Source organism: Diabrotica virgifera, chromosome 3, assembly GCF_917563875.1.
Source record: "Diabrotica virgifera virgifera chromosome 3, PGI_DIABVI_V3a".
Lineage (NCBI taxonomy): Eukaryota > Metazoa > Arthropoda > Insecta > Coleoptera > Chrysomelidae > Diabrotica > Diabrotica virgifera.
Genome location: NC_065445.1, coordinates 261,883,085 through 261,909,903, shown reverse-complemented (window position 1 = coordinate 261,909,903; position 26,819 = coordinate 261,883,085). Strand labels below are relative to the sequence as shown.

The 26,819-nt window shown below is 31.9% G+C and overlaps 1 protein-coding gene across 1 annotated transcript in view; it reads left to right on the top strand.

The window, feature by feature from the left end:
• The first annotated feature begins 790 nt into the window (after window positions 1–790).
• LOC114326826 (uncharacterized) overlaps window positions 791–26,819 on the top strand; it is a 149,961-nt gene continuing 123,932 nt past the window's right edge. The window contains exons 1-2 of the mRNA XM_028275277.2: window positions 791–1,041; window positions 11,073–11,290. Of these exons, the coding sequence (XP_028131078.2) occupies window positions 878–1,041; window positions 11,073–11,290 (382 nt within the window). The 5' untranslated portion in view covers window positions 791–877. The remainder of the gene's footprint in view (window positions 1,042–11,072; window positions 11,291–26,819) is intronic.

Below are 26,819 nucleotides of genomic sequence, written 5' to 3'. Positions count from 1 at the left end.
AATTTTGATTACTAAACGTGCATACACGTAAATTAGTAAGAAATATTTAAAACTAAAATATCAGAACACATGGTTTGACATTGTGGTTAGGTTAGATATAAAAAAAACATTAGAAAAATTGTAAGATGTAGAAATGTAATTAAAAAAATAATAATGAATTTTCTTATCCCAAGAGAGAGATGATTTGAATAAAAATGATTTCATTTTCAAATTACACGCCTTTTATAAGAGTACCACCGCCATTTGGAGAATTGAATTGACAGCGAGTAGGGATGAAGTGTCATTTTCATGACAGTGCGACATAGACAGTGGCGGGCATGTTCCGTATTGAAACACAGATACTTACAGAGTAACAAACAATACACAGGGTATGTTCAGTATGATGTTTTAGATGTTAGATGAAAAGAGATACATTAAATAGAAGATAATAAAAGAGGGTAGTAAAAGAGGATAATAAAAGAGGGCGCCAACGAGTTTTTAACGAAGGAAACTGGTAAAACAAATAGAAGAAAATTATTGTTAATAAAATATTAAAGAAAATAAAATAAAATAATTATTTAAAAATAAAATATCAAAGATGTGACTTTTGTAACGTTAAAAACTTATTTTAATATTACATATAATGTTTCAAAGATTTATAAATTAAAATGTATATTTTTATTTCTAATATTTGCATCGAACTATTGCGAAAAAATATCGTATACCAAAAATTCGTGAAAATAAAAATCACTGTATACACTTCACAATATTTTCTAAATCACTTTTCAAAACACGTTATTTTCTATTTCAGATAGTAGATGGCAACGCCAAAACGGACGTGTCAAACCGTAAAGAACCCGGGATATTCTGCGGCGAGAGCGAGCAGCCTCAGACCTTTATGTCCGAAACGTCTTTTGTCAAAGTTCTCTTCCATGTAGAAAATTATACAGATCAGACATACCTTAGTTTTGATACCAGAGCCGAACAACAACTTGTAGTATATTTGAGATACGGCCAACATCCAGAACTTTATCCCAACAGGAGAGGGGAAGTTGTGCAAGGGTAAGTTTCTAGTTTTAACTTGAAGTTAACGTTTTGCTAAACGAGTTTTTACTTAATTGCATGTTCATTTTAATTTTAAAACAATATTACAATGAAAAAAAGAAATGTAGAATATTTTGGATACTCACAATGGAATAACAACTAAGAGCAAGATATATTTAGTTGTCTTGAATAAGGCTAAAACATATCGCCCTTTATAAAATTTGTATAGTGATTCATCGGTAGTATCGTTTAATTGAATTCTCAAAATTGTATTTTACGTTTGCTTAAAAGAAAAGTAGAAGTAGTCTTTCTCCTATGGCCACCAGCATCCGATTCCATGTATCTTTGTCCCTGGCTTCTCTCCTCCAGTTCTCCACCCTCAATATATCCTTAGTATTGGATCTTATTATTCAACTTAATCATTATTCAACTTAATCTACGAAAGCGGAAAAATTCCTAAATATTGGCTTAAATCCTCATTTGTTGTACTACCAAAAAAACACAGAGCCACAAAATGCAGCGACTATCGCACCATCAGCCTAATGAGTCATGTATTGAAAACTTTTCTCAGAATAATTCATCAAAGAATATATAGAAAAATTGAGGAAATAATCTCAAATACTCAATTCGGTTTTCGCAGTGGCCTTGGAACGCGTGATTCACTATTCACAACCCAAGTTTTAATTCATGTGCGCGATTGATTTTGAAAAGGCATTTGATAAATTTCGCCATGAAAAAATGCTACATACGCTCAAGACTACCGATCTGGACGGTAGGGATATTAGAATAATCGCAAATTTGTATTGGGGCCAGGCTGCATGTGTTAGGGTTGTGAATCAGCGTTCTGAAGAAGTAAAAATCAAGCGTGGTGTTCGACAAAGCTGTATATTGTTACCAATGTTGTTTAATCTTTACGCTGAAACAATCTTAAATGAAATGTTGGAAAACGCAAAAGAGGGAATATCCATTAATGGTATGCTTATGAACAATATCAGATACCCAGGTGACACCTTGTTAGTAACAGGATCAATTGAACATCTTCAAGCGTTATTGAACCGAATGGTGGCGTTCTGCGCGATATATGGATTCAAACTCAACGCAAGAAAAACAAAGTTTATGGTTATTAGTAAACAAGCAGCCGTAAATAATAACTATAACGCAACAATCGGTAATGACTCAATTGAACGAGTAAGTAATCTTTTATATCTGGGTATTCATATTAATGAAACTGGAACCCTAGTACAGAAATAAAAAGTACAATTGCCAAAGCAAGAACAAGTTTAATGAAATTTAAGAAACAAAACATGGAAATGAAAGATTAATGATAGAGCAAACCCAAATAGAAAAAGTTAAGACTTACAAATATCTGGGAACCTGGGTTTATGACAAAAATGACCAAAGCAAAGAAATTAAAGACCGAATTGAAACTGCAAGCAACTGAAAGGCAAGCATTTATAAAAATGAAGACACTGCTTAGAAACAAAGATCTTCAGTTGCCTCTCAGATTGAGGGCTCTAAGATGCTACATATTTTCTATATTGCTATACGGAATGGAAGCTTGGAAATTGAAGAGAAAACACATAAGAAGAATAGAAGCGTTCGAAATGTGGTGTTACAGAAGAATATTGAAAATTCAGTGGGTTCAAAGGATTACCAATGTTGAAGTGCTACGACGTTTAAATAAGGAGTTAGAAATTATGAAAAGTATAAAAACTAGAAAACTGGAATATTTGGCTCACATTACCAGAGGAGAAAAATATGAGCTGCTGAGAATTATTATGCAAGGAAGGATCCAAGGAAGAAGAAGCATAGGAAGAAGACGCATCTCCTGGCTAAGGAACCTTAAAGAATGGTTTAACTCTAGTTCATTACAACTATTTAGAGCAGCAGCCAACAAAGTGACCATAGCCATTATGATATCCAACCTTCGATAGAAGAGGGAACTTTAAGAAGAAGAAGAAGAAAATCCTGTGCAGTCATTGTCTAAATTTGGAACTTCGCATAAGAATGGTTCGATGTTATATATTCCCAGTACTACTTTACGGGGTTGAAGCATAGACCCTGACAGAATCGCTTTTAAAAAACTTTGCATTTGAGATGTGGGTCTACCGCCGTATTCTGAAGATCAGTTAGGTAGAAAGAGTCAAAAACGAAAAGGTTTGGCAACGTTTGAATAAAAGTTGCGAAGTAGTGAACACGGTTAAAGGGCGAAAATTGGAATACTTTGCTCATATAATGCGTCACTCAAAAAAATATGACATACTTCACCTTGTCACGCAAAGTAAAATAATGGGAAAAAGAAGTATGGGCCGCCGTACAACTTCTTGGCTTAAAAACCTACGCCAATGGTTTGGGAAAACTAGCACTGAACTATTTCGTGCGGCTGTAAATAAGACAATGATTGTTAATACGCTGGGCAACATGAGAGCCAACGATTGACTAGCGGTCTCGGCACCTTAAGAAAAAGATGATTGGATCTCACTTCGTCTATCCATCACTTTCTTGGTCTGCTTACTGACCGACCGACGCGACGTCTCCGCTAAACGTCTTACTAGGTGTTCTGTCATTATCGATTCTTATAAGGTGACCTGTCTGGCATAATGTCCAAGTAATAATCATATTTTTGAGTTGACAAAAAATTAAGAAAATAAAATAATTTAAATTATCTATGTATTTCGTTTTTGAATTTGTGAAAAACAACCTAAAGGAAACTAAGCAAAAATAAACGAGAAATATGGTTGCATCACGAATCTGTTACCATTTATTTATTAATGTGAAAATTTAAGAAAATCTTAGGATGCTCTTATAATTGGGCATTTTCCTTGTTTGAAAATTAAAAATGGATAAGCCGAAAAAAAGATGAAAATAAATAATTATTTGATTGACATAAATATTCTTCATCAATTATTGTGCTCCATCTCATTACGGACGAAACGTTCTTAATAATTTAGATGTAAATTTTCCTGATCGTTGCATTAGTCGAAGAGGTTCGATTTAATGGCCTGCCAGGTCACCAGACTTAACTTCACTTGATTTTTTGCTTGTGGGGTTATTGCTATATAAATAATCTAAAAGTAACGATGATTCATTTAGTTCCTGCTTCTTTTGCCTAACTATGAAATAATCTGATTTACTAAACAGAATCTTCAAATTTAGATGATTTGCGACAGAGAATAATTGATGTCGCTGGACAAATATCTGGAGAACAGTTAAACAATTCTATCAAATCTGTTTACCATCAATTATTAGCTTACTGCTAGGATGTAAACCGTGCACAATCTGAGCATTTACTTAAATGAAGTTATCGGCGCAAATTGTTAGAGGCAAGGGGACTTACCTAAAACAATATACATAGTAACTAACTAGTTTTGATGGGAAATAAGCCACACTTTTACTAAAAAAATGATTTTATCAACGTTTCGACGCCCAAATCGGGTGTCGTTTTCAAAATACAAAAAACATTAATATTTTTAATATAAAAATATCATTAATATTTTTTGGATTTTGACAACGACACCCAAAATCATCAAAACTAGTTAATTGCAAAAATACCACAATAAAATAGCTTCAGAACAAATATACATAGTATTTTTAGTTTTCAAAATTATAATATCATCCTTTAAATTAAAATAATAAAATCCTTTAAATTACTTTTTTCGGTTGTAGGCAAATTATTTTCTTTAATACGTAATGGTAGGGGAACTCAAGCGGCGATTTTTGCAGTTACTCGTGCGCATCAGATTATCACATGGGGAGAAACCTTGTCCCTTGTAAATGTACATCTACCATATATTGGCTCTTAATATAGGGGAGTTCGTTAAGGAAAGTCCGAAAAAAAATTTATCCTTAGAAAAACTCAAAATCGTCACATTAAGATAAGGTAAGTTAATTACATGCAAAAGAGTGTATACTTCAAAAATCAGACGATTTGAGCCGGGCGTAAGAAAATGCGTGAGTCACAAAGTTTCATAAAAAAACGATTATTTCGCGAAATCAGCGTCAAATCGAAAAACTAAAAAATACGTGTTTAATATTTTTATAAAATATATCGCATGATAGCAAACATGATCCCCACGGAGAGAATGGGGGGTAAATTTAAAATTTTAAATACGAATCCCGCGATATTTCGCGAAATGAACATCAGATCGAAATACTGCCAAATACACTTTTATTCAATATTTTTGAAAAATATATTGTATGGCACCAAACATGACCACCCTCGGAAATGGGGTGGGGGTTACTTTAAAATCTTTAATTATGGATAGATGGCGCTATAATTGCAAAAAACGACTGTTGGAAATGGAAAATTAAATTAAAAAATGGAAAGTCTTCCACTCTATGGAAAACCTAACTTAACTTTTTTTGGTTTTAGGACCTACTCTTCACAACCAAATAGGTCCCCATAACGCTCGAGTAACTTCAAATTTAGTATACTTTCCACCTCTACTATAAACACTAAGTGGACTATTTTTGTTGGAATTATTTATGCTGCTCCTATGTTGGTAGGTTACCTGGTATTTGTTACGGAATTGTGTTGAATAGAATTGTTTCTTTTTTTATGTAGAATACTAATTGTAATAAAAAATAAAAAAAGATTATTTGCTTTATTTTATTTAACGTTGCTTTCCCCCAAAGGGAGTGGCGTTGGGAGTTGGGGGGTTGCGATTGGACGTTTGATATCAGTCAATAGATTTATGGAACACCTATTTTTTCATTTTTTATTGGGAATTTCTTTCTCGAGATATAAGACCGTTTCCATAATTTTTCTAGGGTATCACGATAAATATGTTTTTCAGACTATCGCGCCATCTATCAGGAATTCAAAAAATGTCTTATTAATGTTATTTATTTTTTCATAAAGAATGCAAAACAAAAAAGAAAGTGGGGGTTCCTAATTAAGATTTCAAAGTTGCTCCCACCTACAGGAGTGGAGGGTCGTGTTTACTGTCATTCGATAGATTTAAAAAAATATATTGAACACGTGTTTTTCAGTTTTTTGATGCAATGTAAATTTTGCGAAATATTCGACAACCCCATCTCTTTTAACACACCCTATATATCAGTTTGTGTTTACCGAAAAACTTTTTTAATTGATTTACATTTAGTAGAAATGATATTTCTTTCTTTCTCTGATGGTAGAACAGCGTTTACAATTATTAGCTGCTTTGGTAAAACGAAGAACGAGAAAGAAAGCTCAAACATAAAATTGTCTGCTGCAAACTGCAGATTGTAAATATTTAAATTTTATGTTTTCGCGGTAAATCGATTTGAATAATAAATCAAATATAAGTGAAATTTCCTGTAGTGCCTTCAGGAAAATCGATTCTTGTTTCAGCTAATGAAGTAATCTGAATAATTTCCTTTGGGATGTATTTTTTATGGAAGAAGCTACGTCGAGCTTTCCAAAACTTGTTTCTATTCACTTCTATTTTTCACTATACGTCGTTCCCGTAGTTTGAAATATTTTTATTCAATTTATACAAACAAATAAAATAAACCAAAATAGTAAAAAGGTTTATATTTAAATATAAGATAAAATAAATAGAGATCGAAATCACAGGAAAAGATATACACCAGGGCGCATCTGTAAAAATATTGTACATTTGGATGTTGAGAGTTGACTTATATAAGTTTTTACAGAAATTGCTTGGAAATAATTCATATACTAATATTTGAGCTATCCTCCCACTCAACAAGGTCAGGAACATTGTTTAAATAATCAAAATGTCAAAAAATTAAGGAAAAATTCGATTTTTTTCTTTGTTTTTTGATTATAATTTTAAAAGTATTCACTTCCAAAAAAGTTGCACTAATTTAAAAGTTGTGTAATTAAATTTTCTAAAATATAGGATTGGTCAAAAATTTTAAAAATTGTCACCCTTGTTGCAAAATAGCAATTATTGCGAAAAACCATAAAAAACAAGTATTCGCATTTTACGTTTTTCAACCATTTATGCTGCACTTAGGACCTTCATATTTTACCCATAAATACATTATGATATAATAAAACGATGCGACAATAAAACAATGTAAATTTCATTAAGATCGGTCCAAAAGATTTTGCAAAATAAATTTTGCAATCCAGCTTTCGCAATAAAAATTGATTTTCTCAAAATGTTGCTGGACTGAAAATAAAGCAGCCAGCAAGTTGATTTTTTTGTATAGAGTAGAATACTGTACCTTTCATTTTCAATTTGCAAAATTAAAATCGGTTAACTACCACGACGTCAGGATTTTTTTTAAATAAACATTAATTTTTGGTGCTACGCACGGGACAGCGGATACGTTTGCTCTGATTGGGCATTCCAATGACCTTTGATAATGATTGAAAAATTTTAATTTTTAGTAGATTTCGATATAAGTAAATAAATTTGTTTACTGCAAAATAAAAACACATACTCTGTCTTTTGAAATATCACTTTTTTTAGCAAAAACTTTTTTTGTTCATATATTTTAACTTAGAGAATAAAATTTTATTATTTTTAAACATATGCAATTGTTTAAACAATATTTCACAAACAATAATCACATAAGTTTAATTTTTGTGGAATTAAAATATTAAAATACAACAAAATATGGAGTAATAGAAAAAAATTAGCTAAAGATTGGAAGAAATTTTGGTGGAAATCAACTTGTGTGAATCGAACACCGCTGTCCTGCGAGTAGCACCAACAATTAATGATTATTTAAAAAAATTACTGACGCCGTGGTAGTTAACCGATTTTAATTTTGCAAATTGCAAATGAGAGTTACAGTATTCTTCTATATGGAAAAGAAATTTCAACTTGATATCTGCTTTATTTTCAGTCCTGCAACATTTTTAAGAAATGATTTTTTGCAGGGAAATCTGCAGGGAATTTTTCTGCGGAAGCTGGATTGCAAAATTTATTTTGCAAAATCTATTAACCGATCTTAATGAAATTTATGGTATTGTTTTCTTATATCATAACGTTTTTCTACGTAAAATTAAAAGGTCCTAATTGCAGCATAAGTGGTTGAAAAACGTAAAATACCAATACTCGTTTTTTATGTTTTTTTCGCAATTATTGCTATTTTGCAACAAGGGTGACAAAACTCAAAACTTTTAACCAATCCTATATTGTAGGAAATTTAATTACGCAACTTTTATACCAGTGCAACTTTTATCGGAAGTGAATACTTTTAAAGTTATTATCAAAAAACGAATAAAAAGTCGAATTTCTCCTTCATTTTTTGACATTTTGATTATTTAAACAATGTTCCGGAGCTTTTTGAGTGGTAGGATAACTCAATTATTATTAGTATTATTATATGAGTTACTTTCAAGCAATTTTTGTAAAAAAATATGAGTCACCACTCAACGTCCATCTCAAAACAGATGCGCCCTGGACTAATAGAACCTTTTAGAACCAAATGGTCTTTTTCAATTTCTCTTGCCTTTGTGTATTTCAGTGAAAAATAATTTAAGGCATCTCTACTTTTCCAAATACAACCTAATAGTTTCCTGTGTTGTGGTCTATTCTTTAATGATAAATCCTTTCTAATAACTCCATTTTTACTTGATGGATGACGGTCTAAATTGTTGTTCAAGTAGTTATATCCTGGGTTCAAGTTTTCCGTTAGGTCTCTCAAATTAATAATTTAAAATTCCTGTTCTAAAATTTCTCTATTTATTTGGTAAACTAGCTCTGGGTTGAATGTGTGTATGTGTAGTTTAAATACTGACTGACGTATGGTTTCATTCGCCCTATCATATTGATTTCATTTATTTAACAATTTTAAGAAATTTAAGTTGGGGGAGGTATTTTGAAGGAACTTGGACATGTATTACCTTCTCAGGTTATCTGAACTGGCCTCTATACTGTGATGCGGAAGGCAACGGGAAATTATCTTATTACAGTCCAAGGCAGAAACGATAAATATAATGGCCATCAGAAAATTAAAAATTCTTGCATAAAAACTGCACATTTACGCAATGGGTAAAGGCGAGGCCAGATGTAGTAACTTCAGCAAAGTGCATCAATATGGATATGATTTCGTTAAGTGAAGGTATTTGAATTGGCAAGCTAATCGTATTTTGAACAAAGTTTTAAATATGAAAAAATTATCCTGTCGTTGGGTAGTCGCGTTTGAGCCATTGACCAAAAATATGATCGTGTGACCACTTCTAAGCAGCATTTGGACCTGAACTGAAAAGTAACTGCTGATAATTTTCAAACTCTTTGAAGCGAAGACTAAGCAGTACTTACTGATTATTAATGAGCAAAAACCAAAGTATATGAAAATGGGGTAGACCACATTTGAAGACAGAAGACTGAAGACCACTACAAACAACGAGGGTAAAGAGTATTAAAACTGACGGAGTTTAAATATCTGGGAGTAGCTCTAACAAGTAAAGGGGAAGAAAGCAAAGATATTAAGAGCCTAATTTCGATAGAAAGGAAGACTGTTGGAGTCCTACACAAACTACTAAGAGCAAAAAACATCTCCAGAGAGGCATAGTTGATACTATACCGAACAATTATCCAGCCCACAGCCCTTTACGGAAGCGAAAGAGGGGTTATGAACAAAAATCAAGAAAATATGCTAAATATCTGGAAGCGGAGTGTTCTTAGGAAGATATTCGGGAGAGTAAAAGGCGAAGAAGACGTTTGGAGGAGACGAACAAATGCAGAGATCAGAGAGCTGCATCGGAAACCAGAAAATAGCCAGAACGTTAGAACAAAGAGACTTAGATGGTTAGACCATTTTGTGAGAATGGCTGACGGAAGGTGGGCAAAGGACTCGCTGCTGAGATGGAAAGGAAGGAACAGAAGAGGACGACTACGGAAAAAGGGGCTAGAAGCGTGCAAGGAAGACTTTAAAACAATCGGTATAACAAATTGGAGAACTGCGGTGATGGGCAGATGAAAAGGGTGAAAAATTGTGGATAAATTCCAAGCCACGGGCCTTTAGGGCCTGTTAAGCTGTATAAATAAAACTGGATGAGAGCAGTGCAGGATAGACGAGGTTGGAAACACGAGGAAGATACCTATGTACAGCAGTGGACTTTTGAGGCTGGATGGTGAATAGTTTTAATTCCATTAATAGTGCAGTAACGTTTTTAAAATATACTTAGTAAGGAATCTTTTCTATCTAACAATAAAACACTGAAAACGTTTGTTTTCTATACTTCCACAAAATTTATTATAACTATGTGACTACAGCTGTTTCGGCAGAGTGCCTTTCTCAAGTGATTTAGTATACTATGGGTTTGCCTTCTTAAAGTCTTTAACTGAAGAGTTGGTCAAGAGTTTGTCTCGAGTTGGTCATTAAGAATTATATCTGTATTTTTTAATTTATTAATTTCCATAGATTCTAATAAAGATAGCTTAAGGTCTTTATTTTGGTTTTTAGTGTTTCATTGTTAGATAAAATAAACTTTCATCAAGTAACGTTCAAATCTTTTGTTTGTGGCTACTTTTTAAGTGTATTCATTATTTGAAAAACCCCCTCTATGGCTCAGTGGTAAGAGCGCCTACCTTTGGACATAAAGGTCGTGAGTTAGAATAACACCTGTGTCGAGAAATTTTCATTTAATAAAAATTAATTTCTATCCTTGTGGGATCGGTACTCACTAGAGGGACCGCAGACGTTTGGATACAATTAGCGTTTCTTTGCAAAGACTTCGACTTCGCTAAATAACAAGATATTTACTCAACAAACACACTACACATTACACTAGGTACCTGATTGCATAAATCCACTGTACCATACCAATGGCCATAGGTTGTCGAGGCATTAAACTAAATAAAAAAATATTTGAAATTTTGACTGTCTTATAAATCATTCAATTTCAATACACGTCATTTTTGTAAAAAAAAATCCTTTTGTGCATTATACATTTTTTGAACACCAAATAAAAAAATTCTGATATGAATAAATAATAAGTTAACAAGACACTCTTGCAAAATGATTCCACTTATTGGGTATCCATTACTATTCACATCAGCTTTAGAGTTGAGTCAACAAACGCTCAGCTCCCTCTCTCTTCTTCTCGTTTTTGAATGATTGATTTTATCCGTTTCCAGGTCATATTGTGAGCGAATATTTAGAGACTGTCGTCTTCAAACTTGTTACGTTCAATCACCAGCTTATCCCGGCATCTATCCCAGAAATTTGCATTGTAGATACTACCTAAACACTCGACTGCCTTTTATCAAGCTCTACATTGAAAACGAAGAGTTCAACATCGATGGCCAGAGATGTGAAAATATTATGACTTGTCCGATGAGACCTATATCATCCGGTAAGTACGCAATAAATTCTTTATATTATGTATTTGTATGAATTTGTATTATTTACATATATTGATAAAAAAATAAAAAGAAATGCGAATTGTACATAGGAGAGCAATTATTCATAATTACGAACACTTATAGACGGAGAGCTAGAGCCGAAAAATCATCGTCATAAGTAATATGGAGTTTTTCCTGTGAAATGTGTCCATTGTATATTGACAATTATGACCCCTTTCAGGCTGACACTTCAGTGGATACAGGAAGTTGCAATAGGGGATGAAAGGGGAAAATTGGTGCAGTCATTAAAGGTTTTCACCTTCTATTTTGTTAAACCTCCATCGATTTAAGAAATAAAACTGGTTTGGTGCCAACTTGCACTTTTACCCTGGTGGTGAATACCACCCCTTCTCGCGGGTGAAAACAATTTTATTAAAAATAACCCCACAAATCGATAGAGGGACAAATTTTAAGTAAAATTAGTTATATCATGTTATTAAAATAAATCAATACTTTTTGAGTTATTAAAGATCAATAATTTGTCTATTTAAGAGCATATGCGTCAAGTTACGGATGATGAAAAGAACATATTAATTAATTGTATGTTAGTAAAATATTATTTTTATGTTATTTCAATATTTAATTGAATTTTTTCTATCAATATAAACTGAATATGTCCAGAAACTGGGGGGTGTCCAATAATGGACACTTTTGCTAAATTTATAATATCGAAATAATATAAAAATAATATTTAAGTAACATACAATTAATTATTATGTTCTTTTTATCATCCGTAACTTCACGCATGTGCTCTTAAACAGACACATCTTTGATCTTTAATAACTTAAAAAGTATTGATTTATTTTAATAACATGATATAACAAATTTTACTTATAATTTGTCCATTTATCGAGTTGTGGGGTTATTTTTAATAAAATAGTTTTCACCCCCGAGAAGGGGTGGTATCCACCCTCAGGGTAAAAGTGCAAGTTGGCACTAAATCATTTTTATTTCTTGAGGTATGCTCTAAGTAGTCACCAATTTTCATGCAAATCGATAGAGGTTTAACAAAATAGGAGGTGAAAACCTTTAAAGACTACACTAACTTTCCCCTTTCATCCCTTATTGCTACTTCCTGTATCCGCTGAGGTGTCAGCCTGAAAGGGGTCATAATTATCAATATACAACAGACACATTTCACATACCAAACTCCAAATTATTAATGACGATGATTTTTCGGGTCTAGCTCTTAGACTATTAGGGGGTATTCCTGAGAAAATTAATAAGTATTTTTGAAAAATTTTAACGTAGAATGAAATATTAATAATATTAATAAAAACTTCAATAATGTTTATTTTACTAAGCTACAGGGGTAAAAAAAGAGAAAATTTAGTGTGATTTTTAATATCTAATATATCATTCAAAGGAAAATTTTTTTTTATTTTAAATAAGTAAATTTAATGAAAAATTCCTATTAGTAAAAGGTATATTAATTTAAAAGCCCCTGGAAGGGCTACAAATATCAAAAACAAAACGTTTTCGCTCTGTAACAAGAGCATCATCAGTGTTACATGAACATGGTGAGCCACCCAAAAATACAAAGGTTGAAACCTTTTAAAAATAGACAGAAAGTCTTATATAAATGTCTTCTTCTTCTTCTTCTTCTTCATCTTCTTCTTCTTCTTTTTCTTCTTCTTCTTCTTCTTATACTTGTTGTAGATCTGTCGATCTGTTAATTCCGACGTTGAAGTATTTCTTGAGAGGTAGACTGCTAGCTATCTCTCCATTTTTGGTGGTCTCCCCGGTGGACGCTTGCCTGATGGTTTTCCTTCTAGAGCAATTCTTGATAGTCTGTGCTCCTCAATTCTTTTTACATGACTGAACCATTCTCTTCGTCTTTGCCTGCCCCATCTGACTACATCTTGCACGCCACATTGTTCCCTGATGATGTTGTTTCGAATTCTATCTCTTCTTGTCTTCCCTGCTATTGCTCTTAGTGTCTTCCTTTCGGCTGTTCGTAGCATGCTTTTAGTTTTATTGGTGTCTGGAGGTCAGATGCATGTTTTATAAATTCTAATTTTGCTGTCCATTCTCTTATACAGGGTGTCCCAGACTAATTTAGCCACGCTATATCTCTTAAACCAATAGAGATTTTCGAATGGGAAAAAAAGTGATCTATTCTACTTATAATACAGTTTAATATGGCGTAAAAAAATCATCCCCTAAATATTCATCCCTTAGTTACAACCCTTAACTTTAATTTTTTTAATAGCACCTGTACATTTTTTTATAGTTTTGGATGTGGTCCTCTATCGTCTATTCAAGACATTTTTTGAAAACAAAACCGGTTTGTAAACAACCAAGAAAATATTAGTTAAGTTTTGTTAATTATGTGTCCCAGACTAATTTACCAGGCTATATTTCTTTAACGAATAGAGATTTTAGAATGGGACAAAAACTGATCTATTACATTTGTAATACACTTTAATATGGCGTAGAAAGGAAATTATCCCCTAAATATTCATCCCTTAGTTACAACCACTTACTTTATTTTTTTTAAATAGCACCCTGTAAGTTAGGGGTGAATATTTAGGGGATAAATTTTTTCTGCTCCATATGAAAGTGTATTACAAATGGAATAGATCAGTTTTTATCCTATTCGAAAATCTCTATTCGTTTAAGAAATATTGCCTGGATAAATTAGTCTGGGACACATAATTAACAAAACTAAACTAATATTTTCTTGGTTGTTTAATAACCGATTTTATTTTTAAAAAATGTCTTGAATAGACGATAGAACACCACATCCAAAACTATAAAAAAATGTACAGGGTGCTATTAAAAAAAATTAAGTTACGGGTTGTAACTAAAGGGTGAATATTTGGGGGATAATTTTTTTCTGCGCCATATTAAAGTGTATTATATAAATGTCTAAATGTCTATACAAGTAGAATAGACCACTTTTTGTCCCATTCGAAAATCTCTATTCGTTTAAGAAATACAGCCTGGAAAACTTAGTCTGGGACACACAATTACCAAAAATAAACGGATAGTTTCTTGGTTATTTACGAACCGATTTTATTTTCAAAAAATTTGTTGAATAGACGATAAAAGACCACATCCAAAACTATAAAAAATATACAGAATGCTATTAACAAAATTAAAGTTAGGAGTTGTAACTAAGGGATGAATATTTAGGAGATGATTTTTTTGTACGCCATATTATTACAAGTAGAATAAATCACTTTTTGTCCCATTCGAAAATCTCTATTCGTTTAAGAAATATAGCCTGGATAAATTAGTCTGGGATACACAATTAACAAAAATAAACTGATAGTTTCTTGGTTATTTACGAAGCGATTTAACTTTCAAAAAATGTGTTGAATAGACGATAAAAGACCACATCCAAAACTATAAAAAATATACAGAATGCTATTAACAAAATTAAAGTTAGGGGTTGTAACTAAGGGATGAATATTTAGGAGATGATTTTTTTGTACGCCATATTAAAGTGTATTACAAGTAGAATATATCACTTTTTGTCCCATTCAAAAATCTCTATTAGTTTAAGAGATATAACGTGGCTAAATTGAGGCACTCAAAGCAACAGTGGCCTAACAAACATGATACAATTTTACCAAAACGCTTTAATTACATTAAAGTTATCCCTTATTTAAATATTTTCAGATGCAAAGTAGCTCAACCAATGGTTGCTTGAGTCACTCTGCATCTGAAAATACTTAATTAATGCATAACTTTATTGTAGTAAAAGCGTTTTGGTAAAATTGTGTCACAAACCAATGGTTGCTTGAGTCACTCTGCATCTGAAAATACTTAATTAATGCATAACTTTATTGTAGAAAAAGCGTTTTGGTAAAATTGTGTGATGTGGGTTAGGCCACTGTTGCTCTGAGCGCCTCAATTAGTCTGGGACACCCTGTATGGGTTATTCCAGACCACATCTCTCAAACATCCGGACAAGACAGCGGCCTTGTTAATTTGTCCTCTTAGGTCTCTCTCTATATAAAAGTAAACATCATAAAATCCAAAGGATGGATATAATTCCTATGGATATGGCTTTAGGGCAACATATGACTCCCACACGTGGTAAGTGGGTTACTAGGTAATAATTAATTTATGGATTTATGGAACTTTGGATTTTACGATGTTTATATTTATATACGAATTTTAGTCCATTTTTAAAAGGTTTTAACCTGTGTATTTTTGGGTGGCTCACCATGTTCTTGTAACGCTGATGATGCTCTTGTTACAGAGCGAAAACGTTTTGTTTTTATATTTATAGCCTTCCAGGGTCTTTTTTTAAATTAATATACCTTTTACCAAGAGGAATTTTTCATTAAATTTACTTGTAATTAATGGTATACAGCCAGCTAAAGGAATTTCTTCCTTGTGGATATTAAATGAATTTCGGCCCTCGGTAATAATGTAATATTTCATTTTGCGTTTAAATTTTTAAAAATATTTATTGGTTTTCTTAGGATTCGAAAAAAAATAAATGCATTTAAATAGCATTAGACCAAGATTTTGCGCCTACCCCTTAAGTAAAATAATTGTTTATTTTACAGGTAAAACGTTGAAAACTCGGAAACTACTACAACAGAGTTGTTAACAGTAATACGGCTATTAGTTTTGCTTATTCAATAATCAAAAATAAAAATTTTGATGATAAAAAAATTCAAGTAAAAATTTTCACGGAATGTTAGCTGTTACCCGAAATGTCTGGTAATAGTTAAAGTGAGAAGGGTAATGGCGAACAATGTTAATAGGAACAGAAATTTGTCCGTGATGCTACCTACATAATTTATGTATTCATCCACCACAAATAACGCAACGGGAACTATGTTCTCGTTTTCCGAACTCACCTCAAATTAAACAAGGTTTTCCTTCGTTACAATCTTCGGTATTAATATCGTTAATATCGTCAGCTTATTTACGAAAAAGTGATTCTTAATAAAAAGTTCTGGATGGTCTAATACCTAAAATACAACCATCTTATATAAAAATGTTATCAATTTTATACGAGGTATGTCAAAAAAGATAAATTTAGATCAAAAGTAAAGTACCTTTATAGTTATTTATATGTATAAGAATATTATATTTATATTTATAAGAATATTATTATGTAATTACATACTGAAATATAGTTTTTAATTCTAAAAAACTTTTCATAATAACAATTTTCGATATTGTAAAAAATAAACGTATTTTAGTCTTGAGCAAAATTCATATTTTTTGACATAATAATAGTCTCCCGTTTTATACCGCTCACGTGGCTTTGGGAGTATAGCAGGGTAGTCTGCTATATTTAGGGCCTATGGTATACAAGGAAGGTAACAGGGCCAGTGCTACGCTTCAACCGCCTATTATTACCCCTGGTTTTACCCAAAGTATTCATTTTATTCAGGCTGAGTCGACCTGGGGCCTATAAACATTTTTTTAAATGTCTAGTTGTTCTTGCCGGCGGTAGAATTTGAACTCCGGACCACCGGCACGCGAGCCAAGCACACTACCGCTAGCTACGCCGGCTCATTTTTTGACATACCTCGTATAAAATTGATAAAATTTGACATAAGATGATTGTATTTTAGGTTTTGGACCATGCAGAACTTTTTATTGATAATCACTTTTTTTCGTAAAATTAATAATAAAAGAGTTACCTATCTGAATTGAAATAACTGAAAATGATGTTAATTATCCATAATTTTTCAAAAAAAAAATTCAATTAGAAGGATGTAATTGCATACTAGAATATTGATTTTAATTCCAAATAACTTTTCATAATAGCAATTTTCAATATTGTGAAAAATAAAGCTACTTTACTCTTGAGTGAAATTCAAATTTTTTGACATACCTCGTATAATATTCAAAAAATTTGATATTTGATGATTAAATCCATGCAGAGCTTTTTTTATGAAGAATAACTTTTTTTCGTAAAATTAATAATAAAAAAGTTTTCCATATGGATACAACTTACAGGGACATACTGTACATTAATTTTTAACATAATAGGTCGGAGTACAGTATTCAAACGTACTGATTACTGATTACTGAAACCTATAGAGTATGTACACTTCCCGTCATAAAAAACTGGTACACTTTTTTTCCCAATGTAAACATGTGTTCAGACTTGACAAAATAGTTTGTGAATCACTTCGTTGTTGCCATTATAACGTTCAAAAATATATAAAGTTTTTAGATAGGTATTATTTTTATCATCAAAAAACCATATCTAATAAATTTAATAAACAGGGAGAGGGTTAAATTAATCTTAAAGAATCCACTTATAACTGAAAAATTAAACGATTAAACATAATAAAAAGCAATAGGTCCAGTCCTTGATGACTTATTTAATTAGATACTTAATATCAGTTATATTTAACTGCTTTAATTTGTGAGTTATTGGTGATTCAAGTCAAATATTAATTGCAATACAAAATACGTGAAATTTTTTTAGGCTGGCTCTAAAAATATTCAATCACAAAATTTGTGATTGAATATTTTTACAGGCAGCGTAAAAAAATTTCACGTATGTATTTTTTTAATATTATTTCATAATTTAATAAATTATTTAATAATTTTTCGGAAATAAATACATATTAATCTAGACTGATACTTAAAATTGCCAATAATGGTTCAGCTATCAAAATACCTACGTGGTTAAGATTATTGGTGCGATTAACAATTATTAAGCACAAATTAAAGCAGTTAGTTGGATATAGGGAATGCTTAATAAATTAAAAAGTACCATAAAATGTCATTTCATTAAAATACTAAAATATAGGTTGTTTCATTTAAGAGAATTCAGAAAATTCTCATTCCTAGATTCGACCAACCGTGTATACTGAAAGTAAAAAATTTAGCTATACTAATAATTCTAAACAATAGTAGAATATATTAAAAATCATTTGAACATAAATAGAGTTTTTGATGTCAAACTACTACAATTCTACAGGGTGTGAAATTTGCTACAAAATTAATAAGAAAACGTAATTACAGTTGAGTCCGCGAGTCTTTACCCGTGCGTCATCATTTAAAGCATACGAAATAAGTCGGAAATCTATTTCACGCAACAACAACTGACAGAAAGTGGCTACTGTTCCGATTACGGGTTTTATTATAAAATTTGACGTTATCAAAAATGTCAAATGTAAGTTTTGCTTCAAAATTTTTGTGCAGAATTACAGCTACATTTGAAGTAGCTTAATAAATTCTTATATTATTATTGATTTATAAATAAATAAACAATTTATAAAAATTTCAGTAACATATTTTATTTTTGTTATTTTATTCACTTTGACGGAAATCTAAACACAATCATTTCTTTACTGTGTGAATGACGTTAGCTTTGTATGTTTTAAATATTAATTGCCAAAATATAATTATTTACCTTAAAATTTCAAAGCCCAATATAAAATTAGTTGTGAAAACAACTGTTTGTGTAATATAAAGAAACTTCAAAACGCAAAAATTCGACAAAAACCGCAAAAAGTTCAACTGATTGACAGCCACAAAAGTAAACAAAGCAGAAACGTCAAACAAATTGTGCTTAAAATATGAAAACATACCGAATCGTCTTTTTGTGTACCTATCTCTTTTCAATGCACTGAATCTAGATGGTTCATAAAAATAGCATGTGTTGTTACTTAATAACAAACGGCAGCTGGTTTGTCATGAGTTTCATGCGTGGAAGAGAATAATGCTAGATAAAAAGTATGTGTTTTATCTCTTCAGGTATTAATGACGCACGGGTAAAGACTCGCGGACTCAACTATATCTTTTAAACTACCGTGTATAATATTACAAAACCTTATATTTTAAGACAGAACAAATCGAGGACAATCCAAAAATGTGAAAATATACAGGGTGTCCCATTTAAAAAAACGAAGTTATAAGCAACTTCTGGTATAACCGAAAGTAGCAAATAGATAAAAATATTTTCATTAAATAGACCAGTCTTCAAAGCCTGTTTATTCCAATATATATAAAATTATGAAAAATCTTGCTTGTTGAAGTATTTTTAACAGATAACCAGGTTAATGACTAAATCCAGATAAATATGTATGTAGATAGGCCACTATGGATTTAAAAGGGTTGGCAATTAAGCCATAGTGACGACAGTATAAGGAACCTATCACAGATAGGTGAAAAAAAATTAAAAGAAGGTTATAACTAAGAAATTTATTAAATATATTACTATTGATTTTTCTGTGTTATAAATATTACAAAACATTGATTTCGGCCTATAATACAATTACTTTCGAGGGTTCAATTAACGCGTTCGTATTCGTTTAAACTTTTTCGAATGTTGACTGGAAGGAAATCCTGATAAGGCCTTTACTGAGACGCAATAAGATTCAAGGAAATTGCTCGCAATTCCTCCGGTCTTTTCGACACTAGAAGCAAGAAACGGAATTACATAGGAATTATTGTTATCGCTGTGTTTACACCATGAAGCTTTGTATGTATGTTGTTGGCTTGAGTTTATTTATGCTTTTGAAGTAAAAAACGGTGCTAATGCCCCCTGATGTAACTGTTGTAACTCTGATGTGGTAAAAAAAATAAATGTTTGCTGAAATGTACTTAAATAAAAATTTTTTTAGAAGAAAAAGACTAAGTTTTAAATATAATAGCACATAAAACAATATCAAAAATATTACTCTACATCCCACCAAATTGAAAACAATGGGAACATTCTTTGGTTACACCTCCGAGTGTTCTAAAATTTGCAAGCCATAATGGATGCTGAGACTAAAGAAGATGAGGGAATTTTACAATTTATAATTCACGTCCTATCTGCTCAGCGTGTTAAAGTTCCAAAGAGAATGGTTCCCTTCGTACTCCAATCAGAGTAAACATGTAAATCAAAAACGAATAACCATTTTCAGTTTTATTGCAACACGAAAATACAGCAGCAATATATTCTAGTTCAATCAGAAAGTGCAGCAAGCACCTCTACCGGTTTCGAAACTTATTAGTCTCTCATCAGGAGGCACATATGCTGCTCTCTCTGACCCAACTAGGACAAACCCCGGCGTGCACTTACGGATTGCAACGAACGAAATGGCAGGAATGCCCTAGCGGCAACTACTATCAAAAGGCTATGTTTTCAATCTAATAGCATATAAAATAACATTAACAATGTTACTCTACATCCCACCAGATTCAAAGCAATGGGAACCTTATCTGGTTACACCTCTGCAAACCATAACGGATGCTAAGACTAAATAAGATGAGGGAATTTTACAATTTATAATTCACGGCCCATCTGCTCAGCGCGGTAAAGTTCCAGCGAGAATGGTTCCCTTCGTACTACAATCAGAGTAAACATGTAAATCAAAAATGATTAAACGTTTTCAATTTCGTTGCAACACGAAACTACAGTCACACTTTATTCTAGTTCAATCAGAAAGTGCAGTAAGCACCTCTACCGGCTTCGAAACTTATTAGTCTCTCATCAGGAGGCACATATGCTGCTCTCTTTGACCCAACCAGGACAAACCCCGGCCGGCAGTTACGGATTGCAACGATCGAAATTGCAGGGATGCCCTAGCGGCATCTGCTAGCAAAAGACTAAGTTTTCAATATAATACCACATAATGCATAAATTCAATAGCACATGTCCTTGTGATGAGAGACTAATAAGTTTCGAAACCGGTAGAGGTGCTTGCTGCACTCTCTGATTGAACTACAATATAATACGGCTGTAGTTTCGTGTTGCAACGAAATTTAAAATGGTTATTCATTTTTGAAAACAAAAATAAATGAATAATGGTCCTAACTGAAAAATTTTTAATTATTATACCTAATATATTATAGCTATTTATAATAGCCATATACATATTGTCAAATAAAACCTCATTTTATTACGTACAGCTACACAAATATTAATATAATCTTTTATCCTTTTATTTTCCAAGTTAAGAAAATCATGCCAATAAACTTTCCTTTTCTCCAAATGCACATGCCATATAGTATTTGAAAGCAGTATCAAAAACATTGGAAACTAGCTGTGTATTTCTTGTGAATCGAGCCCAACCACGCCCAAAAAAGCTTTACTCCCCCGTCGTCATCGACAAGTCCCTAATTTATTACGACATCCGCATACCACACAAGAAACTTTCAAAAACGAGATTACACGTTAGAGTTGAGGCGGTTCTGGAGGACCTGGTCCAGTTACGAATTTCCTGAAGAATTTAAAAGAAATTGAGAAATTGAGACCCATTTTAATATGTGTATATTTAGCAGTATCTAGAAAAGGTATTTTTTTTACTTAAACGGAAAGCATTATCGCTGCAGTTGTATTTTTAGTCACAAAATGAAGCAGCAACAACTTAATTAACTATTAGTTTTACGGAAACTTTTACACAATGCTGAATATTATAAGTCTTATGCCGTGGCCTTTTCCATTCTGATGAGTCCACCCAAGTGTTTTTAAGTATTTTTGGTTGATAATTACGGCGGTGGATTTCGATCCGAGTGGTCGAACAATTGTTATAAACAATTTAATTGTTTATAAATTGGTTATATGAATCATAAACCAAAAGAGACAAAAAAAAATCAAATAAAATTTGTTTCTTTTCTAAACAAAAAATAAATAAAATGGCGTTTACTAAACTTTAATCCAATATAAGAGCACAAAATGGTTGCAAAATAAGAACTTTTCTAATCTTTTTCGACCGTAACTCGGCTTCTACGCATGCAACTGAGCTTTACAAAGTCTGGTTTTAATGCTTGATTCATATAGACCTGGATCCCGCGTAAGAAAAAAAAGTTGATTAATAGCAAGCTGAAAATTTGGTAATAGCTTAACGGTGTCTAGTCGGACAAACATTGATGCACGGGAACACTGAAACAGGGGAAGTTTTAACGGTGGAGCATGATAAACGTGTCGTCCTGACAAGTTTATGATGGTGAAAAATAGCAAGTTGTTTTTAAGTTTATTCAATAGCCAACGTTATATAATATATGAAAAAATGTTTGTCCGACAAAAAGGTTGGGCATTTTAACGAGTCCGACACGTAGAACATGTCACATCACAGGAACTATGTTGGTGATGAATAGCAGGCTGATTTTTGCGTGGGAGTTTAATGAAAGGTTAAAAAAGCAATTGGAAGTTCTGTCGGACAAAATGAATGGGAAATTTTCCTAGTCGGACATTCTAAACATGTAAGATATAGACAAAAATGTTGGTGATAAATAGCAAGCTAATTTTGATTTGTTTATGTACAAATTATATTTTGTAACGCAAAAAGTTATATGTCGGACAAAAAGTTTGGGCAAATCGAAGGAAATAAATAAAAAACATTTTTTCATAATGACTTAGTCACATATTGATAAAGCTATTTTAGTAGTATATTATTATTTATATTCACATATTTGCATGTGCATATATATACATGCACACTCCAAAAACAGTGAGGTAATTATCAATGCATTTATATATTGCAAAACAATTATTTTTTTGGGGGAGTTTGTTCTAGATATTCTCAAAATGACAATAAAAAATGTCAAAGAACATGTGAAAGCAATCTCTTAGGGTTTTCTAATTAGGCGCATCAGAAAGTACGGAAAATTTCCTACAAAAAACGTTGTATACATTTTTTTCCATACTCAAATCTTAACCCTGTAAACGACATTGAAAAATGTGAAGAGTCTAAAACTTCGGTGCTTATAAGAATAGACGTAAATATGACACATTATGCTTAGAAGTATGTATTGGAAGGCTGCATTTGTCAGTGTGACACTTTGTGCTATACAAAGTAGTATTTGAAAGTACATGGTCTCTGAGTTTCTGTTTGCCACTTGTGTTGGAAATTAAAATTTACATTAACTATGGAGTGTTTTTGTGTCTATTTTTGAGTGTCAACAGTTTAAATTTTAAGTCGCCAAATCAAAGGTGAAACCATTCAACGGAACATTTTTGAGTAATTTTCGAACATTTTACAAAGTTAGTAAAATACTTGGTCATCAATTCAATGAGGTTCAGTTGCCAGATAATTGTGAAAGTTCTATTGAATATCATTCTTCGTGCTATAGTGCTTTGCTTGATTGAAAAAGGGTACCTAAATAAATTATTACTAAAATTGTATAACGTAATTTTTCTCAACTTTCTACAAATGAAATAATAATGTAATTAATATGTCACATGGCAAGAAATAATTTGCTGCCAAGATAAATCGATTAGTTTAAATTTGAAGTTACGATTGCAATTTATTATGAATTATTGTCAAAAGTGACAGTTTTTCTTAAATGGAAATGTATTCATAGACATAAGGATAGACAGGGAATACAGTGCAAAAAGTCGATAGGTGGTCTATCTATCTCTTTTAACCAAGCGATCCCGCGCATGTGGCAGACAAAGATAGCTAGACAACTCAATCCATAATATAATTTGCCTGATCTACTATAAATGTATTACAGTGAGGTATCTAAATGATGTTGACATAAATCGAAAGATATCGATTGTAATTGATTGCAGGTACTTTTGACATAGAATAATCACCCCTTATTGAAATTTCAAAAATTATTTTTTTAAATTGTCCGACTACAAAATCTACCCCTTATATTTTTCCGACAACAGTCATTCTTGGTAAGGAATAATTTACTTAATTAAATTTCGTCTTTGTTGGAAAGCTATTTATCACCAGCATTTTTGGCTATATCTTACCTGTTTAGAATGTCCGACTACGAAAACTTCCCATTAATTTTATCGGACAGAACTTCCAATCGCTTTTTTAACCTTTCATTAAACTCTCATGCAAAAATCAGACTGCTATTCATCACCAACATAATTCCTGTGATGTGACATGTTCTACGTGTCGGACTCGTTAAAATGCCCAACATTTTTGTCGGACAAACATTTTCGCATATATTACATAACGTTGGCTATTGAATAAACTTAAAAACAACTTCCTATTTTTTACAATCATAAACTTGTCAGGACGACACGTTTATCATGCTCCACAGTTAAAACTTCCCCTGTTCCAGTGTTCCCGTGCATCAAAGTTTGTCCGACTAGTCACCGTTAAGCTATTAACAAATTTTCAGCTTGCTATTAATCAACTTTTCTTTCTTACGCGGGATCCAGGTCTAATAGACTTTCAAACAAAATTTATTAAATCACTTTATCTTTATTTGTATTTAAGTTATAACTGTTTAAAATTGTAATTTTCTTTCAAAAATATTTATACTTGAATTAAATATTTATTAGTTATTTTAGGATTTGACAAAAATAAATGCATTTAAAAATCATTAGCCAAATTTTGCGTCTATGCTCTTAACACCAATGATATAAGAACTCTAAAATAACATTTTGAGTTTTGGAAAATGTTCGTAGGTTTATTTTTTGACCCCTATAGACCAAGCGAAATCAACCCTCGAAATTCAATCCAAAAGCATCCAAAAATGTATTAGAAAAATCTTGGGTGGATCCATTAGAATTTAAAAGGGCACTTGGACCTTGCTGGTGCCCAGACAATATGAAGTGATTGTTATACAATTTTGTAGCAATTTTGGCGAATCTTTTTGTTCCTTATTGCACTCATGACACCTTTTTTTGTGGGGATGGATGGTTTTCCAATTTTTAATTTTTACTATTTGTATTTGTTAGATATCAGTCATACTGCAACAATTAATAAGCTTGATGTACTTCTTCTAATGTAAAAACAGTCCCATAGATCTTCTACATATACGCTCTCAGGGTATATCCGATATACCTTTTGTTCGGCCCTGGTATACCTAGCGCTCTTGTATCAAATCGATACCGAAACTGCTCATAGCAACAATAAGTCTGGCTAAAACTGCCCTACTAACTGTTCGACTATGGCACCTCAATTCACGTCATTTAGAACTATTTTACCATTATCCAAAAAAAAATTTATCCTCAATCACCAGCTGATACACAGAGACCTCCTCGCCATTTTTCCAACCGTATCCCTCATGCGTTGCTCTTATCCAGAGTTTAGAAATCTTCAAACGTTAGAAATTTTTAGACATCCGGCTCTTTGGATTTTGTTTTGTTTACAATAAATGTTGCTGTTGCGTCTGTTGGAAATTGGTTTTAATAATTTGCTAACATGACAGAGAGATTTGGTTTCGATTCAGAGGATAAAATGTTCATAAGCGAATAGTAGTGGTATCTGTGTGAAAACTTATTCTTAAACTATCTTTCTTTACATTTGATTACTCACAAATTGAGTACTAGGAATCAAATTTGTTGGATTTTTCATAGAAAAATTGATATGTCCGTGGATTGCAAATTGTACATTTCCCACGTCTATTCATGTATCATGAGTTTTGCTTTGCAAACTGTAGAAAGCTTGGATTTAGACCATAATTTCATTTCCAACATAGGAAATCTTTAGCTGTCCTGCTCTTTGGATTTTGTTTTGTTCTTTCTGTTTCTTCTTATACCTGTTTAAAAAACATATCTTTGCTCTGTACCATTCGTACCAATAAGTTAATTTTTATTATTCGTTCACTAATTGGTTCCCGATTTGTTACCTATTTTCTAACCCTTCTGTGTTTAATCGTTGATTCCTTATGCACTCTTTTCTTTAGGAATCTCATCATTCCCCATCATTCTGATCCTCCACTAATTAAACGAGAAACATTTTGTTATTATTTTCCTTACTAAAATACTGTATTACAAATAAAATATATGAATGCTGACTACCACAATAATAAAATTGAGATAAATCGACACTAAGAAAAAAATAATTGGGCTTACTAAGGAGTCTGCAAATCTTCCACCTCTATTCCCGAATAAGATTACATATCCAGACAGCGACGAAATAAGACAAAGCTGAGGAATATAGCACCCAAATAAATAATATTAGCCATTCTTTTTCAAAAGAATTCAAATCTTGTTTGTTTGATGGTAACAAATTGGATATCTTTTTTTTTCTTGTCCCAATCTTCAAAGCTGTTATTTTTTGTTATATGTATATAGGCCAGTAGGTGATTTAAAAAGAGTTTTGTAAAACGTATAAAATGTATGTGGTTGATATTAAAATTAGTAAGCTCATGCACAACTTTCAGTAATAGGATAAAAATAATGATCATTATCATTATCATCGATGCCTTTAATTCCTGGTAAAATGTTCGCCGCTCTTAGAGCTTTGATTTGCTTATATAAGTGAGTCACTCCGCATTCTTTAGAACATTTATACTATTTACTTACTTAAAAAAATGACAAAAAGTAGTTTTAAACAGTGTAAAATTATTTTGCAAAAACACGTCGATTTTTTGCTTACTTATAAACAATTAGAATAACTTTTTAACCGTCACCCGTAGAAAAATTATTTTTTCATATTTAGAAAGACTGAATTTTTATACACATTTAGAAAGAAAAAGAATTGTCCTAGGATAGTTAGGGACGAAGTTAGCACCCCCCTTTTTAATTTACATGTTTTTGCAAAATAATTTTGCAGTATTTAGAATTATTTTTTTCATTTTTTTTTTAATTAAATTAATAGTATAAATTTTCTTCTTTCATAAACTATCCATAGTATTAGTGTA